The 13,411-nt window shown below is 35.7% G+C and overlaps 2 protein-coding genes across 2 annotated transcripts in view; both read left to right on the top strand.

The window, feature by feature from the left end:
- The window catches only part of LOC120780684, an 82,639-nt gene that overhangs the window by 48,493 nt on the left and 20,735 nt on the right, over nt 1-13,411 (top strand). The window lies entirely within an intron of this gene.
- Nucleotides 11,379-12,611, top strand: LOC120780725 (ATP-dependent DNA helicase RRM3-like). The gene has a single exon (XM_040112984.1). The coding sequence runs from the start codon at nt 11,379-11,381 to the stop codon at nt 12,609-12,611; it is 1,233 nt and encodes a 410-aa protein (XP_039968918.1).

Below are 13,411 nucleotides of genomic sequence, written 5' to 3'. Positions count from 1 at the left end.
AACTCGAAATGTCTGTATCTAAATTTAAATTTAGACGGAAATGTCTTGTGTTTGGCATATATCCGTACAATCTCTCTGAGACCCAGTTACCTACTTACCAGGATGTTCTTTTGTGTTATCAGTTTGAAAGATTTCGTATAGGGCGACTCCGAGGTGACAACTATGAACCTAGGAGTAAAGAGGTTACAGAAATAGTTGCAAAAAAGGTTGAAAATACTTTCAAAAAGTCATCTATACCGATAGTTTCACACACCAGAGTTGTACAAATGCTCACCACATACCATAAGAAATTTCTGACTCTTAAACAAATGTTTTTAAGGAACAATAGGTTAGAGACGACTTTGTCTCTTCTGCCGGATAATTATTTGACATCGCTGCTTGTAAATGCATTTATTTTTCTTCTTGCACTTGTCCAAAGGAAAGGAAAGTTCCTATCAATGAACAACCATTTCTCTTGGACCAGAGAACTAGAAGAATTGGTCACATTGGAAGTGTTGATCTACCTGAAACAAAAAAGATTACAAAGAAAAATGAACGTAAATAAAAGCTTTCAAAACGTCATTCAACATCAACACTTACCAGAAAAGTATCAGCCAGAACACGTGACCATTCAGATCAGCCAGACTCTCATACAGACGACAACAATGTAGGTGCGTCGCACATGGATTCTTCCAAAAACGATGCTGATGATGAATTTTCTCTTCCATCCTCTAAAACCAAACAAAACACACTAGTATTAGAACACACTGCTTTAGCTGCCCAAAAATTTGGAGAAAGTGATCGAGCAGCGGCCTTGATTGTTTCATCTGCTTTTCTGGATGCCAAAAAAGCAGATTTGATAACAGAGGATCAGGCTAGCTTTGTCACTGACAAATGCAAGATTGGTGGGGCAAAAAAAGTGTTGGAGTTAAGCTCCAAAACACCGAAAGTATTGACTCTGTATATGGGCTGTATTTTGGCGGCCGCAAAGGCAATAAACTTACACAAGTCAGCGAAGGTGAAAAGTACTACCGCGACACTGTCAAAGAGGAACATATTTCTCTTATAGCGGAACCTGGTTGTCATTACTTTTTCCACGTCACCTCTCCTTCCGGGTCAGCTGAGGATGAGACGCAAGCTATATGGCAACATTTACAAGACAATTCAGTTGATGTGGAACATCTAGAAGTTGTCGGTGCTGATGGCACCAACACGAACACAGGTTGGAAAGGTGGAATCATTCGGAAACTAGAAGAAAGAGTAGGTAGGCCACTACAGTGGGTTATTTGTCTTCTACATTTCAACGAACTTCCATTTCGTGCTCTTTTCGAACACATAGATGGTGTCACAAAGAGTCCAAATACATTCTCTGGCGACATGGGTAAACTGCTCCCTGATTGTGAGAAGTTGCCTGTGTTCAAATTTGAAAGTTTTCCATCCTGCCAATTACCTTCTGAGGTTATTAATCCGACCCAACTTAGCACAGACCAAGCTCATCTCTATAAAATATCAGAAGCTCTTATTTCCGGTCAATGTTCCTCAGACTTAGCGTCGATGCATCCAGGTAACATGTACAAATCTCGCTGGCTCATCTGTGCAAGTAGAATTCTGAGATTATACATTTCTACTGACAAACCAGCAAAGGAAATAAAGATTTTGGTCAAGTACATACTTACAGTTTACTCACCTTTGTGGTTCTCAATAAGATTCGACAGTTCAATCAAAGATGGCTCGCGCCATCTCTATGCTGCAATTCAAAGGTCGAGATAGTTACCTGCTAAACTGCGCAAGGTTGTCGATTCATCCATTCAACAGAATGCTTTCTTTGCTCTTTCAGAAAACATTCTCCTTAGTATGATGACTGACGACTGACCGTCTTCTGGCAGCCAGAGAAGCAGAGTCTGACACTGTAAGTGGAAGGGTTAGATGTAATAAAGTACCAAAGCTGAATTTCAAAGCTAATAATTATTACGATATGATTAACTGGAAGACTATTACCTTGACTGTTCCACCAGTTCTTTGCTCAGTTTCTAACGAAGAACTCACAAAAGGGCTGTCGGGAGACACTGCAGAGGTATGGAAATTTAGTGAATTCCCCTCTCACACCGTGGCAATCGAGAGAAACGTCAAACTGGTGACAGAGGCATCTTCTAAAGTTAGTGGCCCCCAATCTCGTGATCGTTTTATACGCTCTACACTGAAATCTAGGCAACAAGTGCCAAAGTTTAGTACAAAATCTGATTTTATCAATAAATTTGACACAGATTCAGACTAAAACAAGCCTGACATATGGTTGGTTGGTTTTGTTGGGCTTGGGAGGAACCCGAAGAGCAGCCACCTCCACGCGGTGGTTTCTGGGTGACCAATACAGGTTAGCTGAGAGCTGCAACAATTTTCACCTTGCTCTTTGGCGCGCCGCCTTTTCACTCGTATCTCGGGAACGGTTCGTCCTACGGCCATGATCACATATACCATTTCGGTAGCAAATGACGTGACAAATATTTGTTTTATACATTTTGCCAAGAGATGCGTATTTCAGGCGCTAGGTAGACAATTTCACGATTTTAGGCGAATTTCCGAAATTTCAAGGCCGGAGTTGGGGTTGAAGATGCAATCCGATCTCAAAACAAAAAGTTGCATTGGATTCAGGAAGTACTAAGGCAACTTTTCCGAACTATTAGAAATCCCGAATCGAAAAAAGTCCGGAATCGACCCACCCTATCAGCCACTGCTTTCAATGTTTGAAAGTGTTGATCCAAAAAATCTCTGATGTCCGATAATTGTTGAATTTCTCTCGTCTTTTTAACTGTTTGCTCATATAATTTCAGTCCTTCTTCGTTTAACTTCCGGACAATTACACGCGCAATAAATGGATCAGCTTGTTCAATGCTTATTCCCAGCGACTCTATAGCGTTAAGACACTCATCTTTTGTATCTAATAGTTGTCTCACGCTTCCAGCATTGTCACTATTTATATTTGGTTGATCCGTTATTCTATCCCACTGTGTTGTGAATAGAATTCTTTGGTTGTCATACCTTTGTTTTAGCAGACTCCAAGCAGCTTCATAATTTCTTGTTGAAATTTGTATGTGCTGTATTAATCGCGCAGGTTCCCCTTTTAAGCAGAGAGTAAGCTCGGCAACTGCTCGTTATTGTGTACCATTTCTTGGAATCCGTTATAAAAATTTGCCCATTCTTTAATATCGCCATTGAATATTGGAAATTTTAATGTTTCCAAATCCAAGTTAGGGCGATACGAAATTTTAGGATCTTCTTTTTTTAATTTCCTTTTTAAATTCTGAAGCTCTTCGTAATATGTATTCGTCATATATTTTTTCGAATATGTCTTCAATTTCTACATTGAAATCTAATTTGCTTTTTAGATTTTGGATGTCAATGAATAAAAAGTGTAAGTCTTTTATTTCATCGTTGTCGATCATTAATTCCATGCTTAGATCTTCCATTTTTCTTCTGAGGTTTTCAATTTTCCTCATGAATATGCAAGTCTCTTGATCTGGATTAGTGCATTGTATTTGAACTGTTTCAATTTGCTGATCAAATTCGACTAGAGGTTTGTCTTTTACAATGCTTATTTTTAATGCATTGATTGCCTCTTCGATTTTAATCATTATGTTATTGTATATATTTTTCTTGAAGTAATCTTCTTCTCCTATGCCATCTGCCATTAGCTTTTCGTGGTTAGTATCGAGTTCTTTTTGGTACTTTTCAAGAGTTCTAATGTTTTCTTCATTTTTTGTTTTCTTTAATGCCTTTCCTGAAATAGTATTGGATGTGCGGGAATATACACCCGTCTTACAAATATTTTTATTTAATCAATATGCGGGAATATACATATTTAGTTAATACAATTTAATTTGTAATACAATTTAAATAATGTATTTATATTAATAACAGGGCTTACTTTTTATTTGCCTGTATTTTTTATAATATCAGGGCTTTTTTAAATTTGGCTGAGCTCTTTTTTTTTAGGCTCGATAGGACCAAATGTTTAAATTGATTTACATATGTTGCTAATATGCGGGAATGTTCACCCGTCTTACAATTATTATTTTTATGTTGTTAATATGCGGGAATATACACCCGTCTTACAATTATTTTTGTTTTATGTTGCCTGTATTTTAAACCGGGCTTTTTTGTAGATTGATTATTTTGTAAATACAGAATTCTTTAATTTGGTCGAGCTCTAAATCCGGCTCGAAGGACCAAATGGTTAAAACTCAATAAAGATTTCTCATTCCTTACCACTGGTGGGGGGAAATGAAACGTCTTATATCAAGTGAGAAATCTTTCATTCTGGTTTTTAGTTAGTATTTTCCTTGCTTATATACAAATTTTAAAACTATCTTAAATAACTAAATATACTATACGTGGTTGTGTGTATGTTTGTATGTATTGCAGCATATTGTTTATTGTTGCTTGTTTGTATGGGGTTGTTTTCAATCACACACATGTGTGTGTGTGATGTTACCCAGCGGTTCATAAAAGGCCTTCATATGGCCTTATTCATGTCGGAATTGTAGGGTAGTAAGGGCTTACTCCGCCATATAAGCTTCATATATTTTTAACATTGCATGTCCAACATCGTGAGGCCTCACCTCTGCTATCTAAAAAAGGAGTAAATGAGGCCTTATTGTTTTAATAAAAATAAGCTGTTTAATAATGACACGAAAGACTTTTAATTCATCAATATATTATTTTGATTTATTATCGTAGGTTTTTTTATACACCCTATTTTTTATTAATGATATTGATTTTTTAATATCATTTTCGTAATTTGGGAAGCCGTATTCGGGGGACTTCAGAGCATCTAGAATTAGAAATAGCAATTGTGAGTTGTGAATTTATGTATTTAATTAAAACAAACCTACCAAACACAAATTTTCCAAATAAGTTGGTTTTTTTAATGATTTTTTCTTCTGCAGTCCATCCCAATTGTACTCTAACATGCACTCTTCTGTGATGATAAATTGTAGAGATTTTGTAATAGGTATTGAACCTATACATTCTTTAATGCTACAAATCTATGGAAATCAGGAAAGTATTAATTACATAGTTTCGCAGAAAATACTGTTCATTAAGTTAACTTACTACGCCATTTTTTGGAAACATTTCAGCATTTTCCTCAAAATGTTCCATTTCTTCAACGCTTTTTATTGGAAATATGTCCAAGCTTGTAGATTTCGGAAATGCTTTCTCTAACAGTTTATCCATCTTCACATGTAGCTCACAAATTAAGTTTTTCATTTGTTGCACCTCTTCTTCTATAAATAAATTGTTTAATCAATTTAATATACACAATTATGTATAGTAATTACTTACCCAATTTTTTCATTTTATTTCCACACTCACAAGGTGGAGAATTTTCGTCATTTATCATCATGTAGCTCCGTTTTGACATTTTAGAATATTTAGTCTAAATCGATTATATTTATATTATATGTTTCAATTTACATATTCAATTGAAAGGATAATTAAAGTGTGAAGTGATGAAGAATTGGCAAAAAAACCATATTATCTTGATATGGCAAGCACATCGCCTTGTACAATAACTCTTTTACATTACATTTTTCTGCATTAGTGGCGACTTCATGTTTCCAATTCCAAACTTCTAACTGGGAGTTCAAAAAAATTCTCTATTGCTGTATATCTATTCCCTAAAACATATTCTTCTTCATTTTCTTTACAAAATCCAACAACTCTGATGGGGATAAAAGGTTTAATAAAACAACAGTTATTTGGTGCTTCAGAACTAAGTATAAACATGTCCGTTTTATAATTTTTGTAGAGAGCAGATCCTTCTATGACATTTTTTAAACCTGTTGCTTTGGGTAAATCTACTGAAAACGCATGTCGTTCCGCACGTCTTTTATATATTTGTTGCAATATTTTGGTATGTTGACGGACATCTTGCTTTAAAACTTGTAAGTAATTTTCAAATTTATAGCTCGAAAAATTATCCACATTACCAAAGCTTTTAATGCAATCAGGCAAATGTAACAAATTGTGAATATTGTATGATAATTTTTCTTCTCCATAAATGGATCTAAACTGTTCAACGAAATCGCAAAGCATCTGTCGAACGAAAGGCAAATTATTTACCCATTTATTTGAAGAGGAAATTCGATACGCGCAGTGCAGCAATAAAAAGTGATAAAACAAATTCTCATCAAAATAGTCCTTGCAGAGTACAATGCCAGTATAAAGCAAAAATTGCCTGAATTCGGTGGCTTTCCATCTGGCCAATTCATCAAACTCCCTTGTCTTTCGACCAAATTCCTTTGGAATGTATTTTCGAATACTTTTTACTTTCTGAAGAGAAGTTGTCTTACGAGTTTTATGTTTATTTTCCCAAATTGCAGTCAATATCTTTTTTGTGCAACCCAAGCAGTGATGAAGTCTATCGTTTCTATTTTTAAAACTTTCATCTGTTCTTAATTGTGCGGGAGTTTTACTGTAAATTAATCTTTTATTAATCTTCTTACCAGTTTGTGTGCATTTTGAACACCCATTGATGTTTGTATGGCCAACAACACCGGCAAGAAATGCTCTTGCCGGAGCATCGCAAATAAATTTGCAAATTTTTATAGACATTTTTATTCCATTCAAGAACCAGCCATGATCATTTAAGTGCTTTATTTCATCTACAAAATTTGTTAAAAACTGGTTTATGGAATTCGGCTTACGGTTACCTACATACGCGCCAATCAAAAATGGTTTCATATCATTACGATTTGACACTGCTCTTAAAATTGGCCAAAGTTGTGTCCCTGAACTTTCAAAAAGCGGGCACCCGTCGATATTGATATCAATATATAGGTAATCCATATTTGGAAGTAAAGAATCTTTCATTAAAGAAAGGGCATTTTCTACTCCGAAGTGAAAGTATTTTCCAGGCGACACATCAATTATATTCATTTCTGAGTTAGGCAACGTCATTAATTGTTTCTTTGATGCAGGTACACGCACGTCAGCACTACGAAATATTTGGAGAATTTCATCACATGCCCTCTTACGAATTTTATATTTGACACACCAATTTCTTAATTTCGCATTTATGTCATTATTATTTTTGTTAGAGTTACCAGTAGCCGCATTACGCATATTACATATATTTAGTTCTTCGGATACATTTTTGCTACAACTAGGAACAATTTCATTTTCTCGAACAATAGCTTTTTTCACGATTTCAATTGTGCTCTTTTTTTTAATACGCTTTTATTAGCTTCACTTGTATGTATGTATGTATGTAACTTTTTTAAGTGATACTGAAACGTAGAATATTTGAGCGACACTGTGGGAAGGCGTATGTATGTATGTATGTATGCAACTTTTTTAAGTGGTACTGAAACGTAGAAGTTTAAGCAGCTCACCAAAAATATTCAACATCTATATAAAACTAGTTTTGGCGACATTTGAGTAGTATATGTACATACTGAAATATACATATATGTATATGTATATCCTTAAAGAAAGCATACTTTATATAGATATACTTATGTATATAAGTATAAGCGCGCACCAGAAGAAATAATATCAAATAATGCAAAATATGTGACTTTTAGGTAATAAAAAAATTAATACTTATAATAAAATTTTTGTAGTAAAAAAAAATTCAGATACTAGTTTTCAAAATGCCTCCGAAAAGCAACTGCAGTAGAAAACTCCTTTTTTTAACTTTGGCTGTCACGTCGATGTGAGCTTTATAAAAATTGTCACCGAATCTAATGGCGGAGAATACGATTTAAGTTATATTCGTTTATATTTCACAATATTGGTAAATCTCATAGAAGAAAACATAGATTCTTTCAATATAAAATAAGAATACATAAAAATTTTAAATACACAAAGAAATATTCTACCCACCCCTTACTTGAACCCCTCTACCTGAAAAAATGGAGCTTACCTACTTTCCGGGTTGACCACTTGAATTATAAGTGCTAGTCAAGAGCAATAGAAATGGATTAACCCAAGTTTGCTTTTTTGGTTCCCGCGGGACATCATAAATATAACAAATATCAGGAATATATTAGGTATACAATCAAACGAAAAAAAAACAGTCGAAGTGTACGGTTGTAACAATTTAAAATTATAAGCGAAATATATTTACATACATAGATTTTCAAAAAGTCTGTGCGTCGTATAGTATATTTGATTAAAATCTTTTCATTATAAACCAATAAATTAATTTTATTTAACGAATTGTTATACAAAAAACAACAAATCTCAGTGAAAGAATGGAAAGATCGTCAGAACACTTAAGCGAATTATAGAAAATAAAGGAGAAAAGAAGGCTCTATATGAGAAGTTATAGAGCTAAGCAATCGAAGCAAGCCAGAGAGGCTCCTTTGCAGCAAATGCGTCAGCATGCAGCGGAAAGCCGAGCCTCAGAATCAGAACAAGCCAGAGAGGCTTGTCAAAAATGCAGAAACAAAATGAAGAGGTCCGAAGGTTACGTAAAGCCAGTATAACGAGCTTTAGGCAGGCAATTAACTCGTTTTGCCATGCGATATGTGAAGTTTGTACTATAAACATCAAATTTTTATGTGGATTGTAGGAGTAGATGCTATAGCAAACACATATTTGTCTAATGAATTAAAGCAAAAAAAATTTTGGTTGTTTGCAATCGTTGCAAAACCCATTTGAATTCAATGAAAAATATTCCCCCATCTAAATCTTGTTGGAACAATCTAGATCCAGGCTTTATTCCAGACGTAATTTCGGAATTATCTCAAGCCGAGCAAAGGCTGATTTCACGTATTATTTCATTTGTTAAAATTTTAAAATTAAGCGGTGTATTTGGGCAATATAGTTTTCGAGGTCAAGCAGTATTGTTTGCTCAGGATGTTTTCGAAGTTACTGAAAAACTTCCGAACATGTTACCAAGAACCACTAATAATGCTGGAATAGTTGTCATTACTGAATTTTTGGAAAATATTAATGTAACGCGACAGTTTTCAGTATCTAGGCAAAAGATATATGATGCACTACATTGGTTGGTCGCTAACAATCTCCTTTATAAAGACGTCACTATCGATCAAAACGTCATAATGAATGAAGAGGATATTATTAGAGTAGAAAAAGCTCCACTAGAGGTTATGAATGAAATCAATGATGAACTTAACAATAACACTAGTGCTTACACAAGAATATGTGATTTTTCGAGAATTGTGCGTGCTTCATGGCACCAAGGAAACGAGCTCATATTCACATCAGGATTTGCAGGTGTACAATGCTAAGCGATGGCATTGTCTAACATCCTAAGAGCCAGTATTCTTGCACCACAACAGTGGTTGACAAACACCCTCAACCTGAATATGATAACGGGTGACCAAATCTACAGCAATATAAGATTTCAAACGGAGCGAAATTTAATGGCCTATCGTATTGAAGACGATGGATACCTACTGGTGCGAAATTTCCACGCAATAAAAGGTGTTTTAGTCGCATTTGGCAAACGGTTTCAGATCACTTTTGCCGATGAACCAAGCATATATGGAAGCTTGAGAGACAAGAATAATGAAACAAACTTCGGACGCACCCTTCGTCAAGGGTTGGAAGATCTTTTCATGGAACATAGCGCCGACATAATAATAACAGATGGACAATCGTTCGGAGTGATGTACTATGATAACAAATATTACTTCACTAACTCACATTCTTGTGGTCAAAAGGGATTTAGAGCAAAGGATAACAATGGAAAAGCCTGCATTATCGAATGCGACAATTTAGACGAGTTTGTGAGGATTTGTAAACGTACAACAGGCAGCAAAAATGTGCAGTATACTCTTGATTACGTTGATGTTGTATATGAAAAAGATGAGCCTGATGAGATAGAAATACAGCAGAGTATTGAGATAGTAACGGCAGCGTCTGAAATGATTACTTCTCAACATGAACTACCTAATCACTTAATTCCACTGCAGACATCTTTGATGGCGCCGATTGATGTAATGCAACCCAAAGATGAACTACAGGTTTCACGAAACCTTAACGAAATTACCCGCAAAACGAAAGACAACATCGTTAATATCGGACATGAACTGAAAGCAGAAGAATTTCTGTCTGGTACTTCTTGTTTCCTTACGGAAAAAACGGGTTCAAAGAACAAAGGCCTGTAAATATTACAGCGTTAGACTACTTTCAGTTTAGAATTTTGGGAAGTGACACAAGATTTCAACGTAACGACTATCTATTTTATGCCTTATCCTTCTTTGAATATTATAGAATCAAAAGCACTATATCTGCATGCGGCAAAAAAGTTGTTAATCAAGAAGGAGCAATAGAAGATGTCCATATTTATGTAAAAAATTTAAGAGGTTCGGCAGCTTATTGGAGATCAGCTCTGAATGAACTATTAGCTCAAATCAGATGTTTAGGACCTCCAACATACTTTGTAACATTTAGCTCAAATGATCTCAACTGGCTAGACCAACGAAAGGCTTTGTTAATAGCCGATGGTAGGGCTGATGTTGATCCCAGTACTCTCGATATTTATGAGACCCAAAGACTTATCGAGAAGTATCCAGTAATTTTGAGTCGACACTTCATGTTAAGAGCAAATGCTCTAATGAAATTTATAAGGATCATTGGTGGCGCATTGAATTCCAGAATCGGGGCAGTCCTCACCTTCATATGGTGATTTGGATCGAAAATCATCCCGAGTTTGACTCAGAAGAAGGGAAACTTCTTCTGGATCGTAATTGTTGCTGTAGAATCCCTCCAGAAGAAGAAGACCCAGAGCTTCATGAATTAGTTAAAAAATGTCAAATTCATCGGCATACACAAACTTGTTCAAAAAATAATACTTCTATAAGATGCCGATTCAACTTTCCACGCCATGAATGTGACGAGACACGAATTGTGTCACATTCTTCAGATGATTTTCTTGGTAACGGAGGTAGAATTTTTTACTTCAGCGTCGAAAGGAAGATGCTTGGGTAAATAATTACCACCCATAGTTGCTAAAACTGTGGGCAGGCAACATGGATATTCAGCCATGCGGATCAAACGAAGCGATAGCGTACTATATAGCAAAGTACCTATCGAAAGCAGAACCTGCAGTTATAGATTCTGGAATTGCGCAGGCAATACAGCAAATTCAACGCTAAGAAACTGATCTTTCACGCAAACTGTTCAGCATATGTATGAAGATTCTTCATGAACGACAAGTATCAGCTGCAGAATGTGCATATAGATTTTGTCATATCCCATTACGGGTCAGTTCTCGAAGCTGCATTTTTCTGAACACAAGAAAGGCAGAACAGCGTTACAGAGTATTGCAATTCGACAGAAACGGGCACGCAACTGGTTATTATAGTAATATTTTTGAAAGATATCAAAAACGTCCGTTACTATCTCCCGATTACGATTTTGTAAACATGAGCCTTGCAGAGTTTGCAATGTTGTTTGAACTATTCTATCCGAAAAAAGTAAGCGAAACTGAGGAAAGTGTTGATCACGACGCGTATGAAGAATTTCGTAACACACGTCGTCCACTCATTACGCTATTAGATAAGAGCAAAATGGTTGTGAGAAAGGTTCCCGCAGTTGTTAGGGTGCCATATTTTATAGCAACATCAGATCCCGACAACTTTTTCTATAGCTTACTTCTTCAATATATGCCTTATCGTTTGGAAACTGATTTACTTGAGGGTTTCGATAATGCAAAAGAGGCGTTTTTACATCGAGAGAATCGTTTGAAGGAAATGAGCAGGTATAAGCGCCAATTTCGAGAGCGTGACCAACAGCTTGAAAATGCATTCAATCAGATACATGCATTTGAAATTTTAGAACAGCCAGAGATTATAAATCCTGAAGTTATAGAAGAAGAATTACCGGACACAGAAATGAGCAATGATCAATTTCAAAGAGCACAGCACGCTATGAATATTGATCAAAAACAATTGTTTACTGTCATTACAAAGAGTATTAAAAATCAACTTAATGGTGATATTAAACGAGATAAAATTTTCGTCACAGGTGGAGCAGGCACCGGAAAAACTCTTCTCTTTAATGTATTGAAAAAACAAGTTAACCGATGTTATGGAAAATTGGTCGTGAAAGTTGGTGCTCTTACTGGAGTTGCAGCACGGTTGGTCGGAGGTTCTACACTACACAGCCTGTTGAAACTACCAGTACAAAAAGATGGCGTCATCATTAACATGCCACTTCTTACGGGAAATTATTTAAGAGGGATGCGCCAGTTATGGCAAAACGTTGAGCTTCTGTTCATAGATGAAATTTTTATGGTGCCTTATGAAATTCTTTGCATGATCGACTCTCGTTTGCGCCAACTAAAGAGACAGGACGCTTGCTTTGGAGGTATAAATGTCTTACTCTTTGGTGATTTAATGCAGTTACCACCTGTCCGAGGACATCAAGTATTTCAACCGCCAGAACATATGAAGAAGACATTTGTGGCGAACATGCGTCAACAAGAAGATACGACATTTATGGATGTGCTTAATGCTTTAAGAGTTGGAAAGTTGACGTCGAAGCATTTTGAAGTTCTTCCTGAAAAAGTGTCAACAGATACCACTGAAGAATTCTCAATTGAGAAAGCTTTAAGGTTTACCCTACTAAAGACCAAGTTGTTATACATAATGAAATAGTTCTGAAGAGCTTTCAAGATAAAGGGACTGTTATTTATACGATTAAAGCACAAGACCAACTCATTGACGCTACACGAAATTTAGGTAATAAGGACTTAAATACTGTAATACCGAATGACATCAATAAAACAGGAGGTCTTCCTAATGTATTAAAAATATTCATTGGAGCAAAGGTGATGTTAAGGTCGAATATTGACGTGTCAAAAGGTTTAGTGAATGGTAATATGGGCTTTGTTACAGAAATTATCTGGCCAAATTTTCGCAGAGACCAAGTATATGCAGAAGACATCCCGTCAGTACGTATTAATTTCGGCTCAGATGGAATCGCTGTGAGGCGAATGTTGCCAATAATACTGAGTTGGGCGTCGACCGTTCATAAGATGCAAGGTTGTACAGTAGATCATGCAGTAATTTATCTGAGTTATCGACTGTTTGCTGCTGGACAAGCTTATGTAGCACTTAGTCGTTGTAGGTCTTTGGACGGAATTCGAATTGAAGAACTAGACTGTTCAAAGTTGACAGGTAAAACCCCCTGTAACAGTGAAGCTTTAGAAGAAATGATTCAATTAAGAAATAATAATTCGTAAAGTCGTCAATAGAACTTGGTCGCAAATAATATAATATAACAATTAGTCAATGAAAGGTTACGAGTAGATATTAAATGCTGTCTAATTATCGATTTACTTAACCAATACTACATGTCATAGTTCATATTTTAACAAATTTGGGGTTTCTCACATCAAACTAAAAAATACGTTTTTAAAGCATATCAAACTAAAAAGTGAAAAATAATTCTTTTT

This window comes from Bactrocera tryoni, unplaced genomic scaffold, assembly GCF_016617805.1.
Source record: "Bactrocera tryoni isolate S06 unplaced genomic scaffold, CSIRO_BtryS06_freeze2 scaffold_25, whole genome shotgun sequence".
Lineage (NCBI taxonomy): Eukaryota > Metazoa > Arthropoda > Insecta > Diptera > Tephritidae > Bactrocera > Bactrocera tryoni.
Note: the sequence above shows the minus strand (reverse complement) of the source record. Positions and strands in the feature narration are given on the sequence as shown.

What these genes read in the sequence shown, in the direction of transcription:
- LOC120780725 (XM_040112984.1), top strand. Translation starts at nt 11,379, where the DNA reads ATGAGCCTTGCAGAGTTTGCAATGTTGTTTGAACTATTCTATCCGAAA.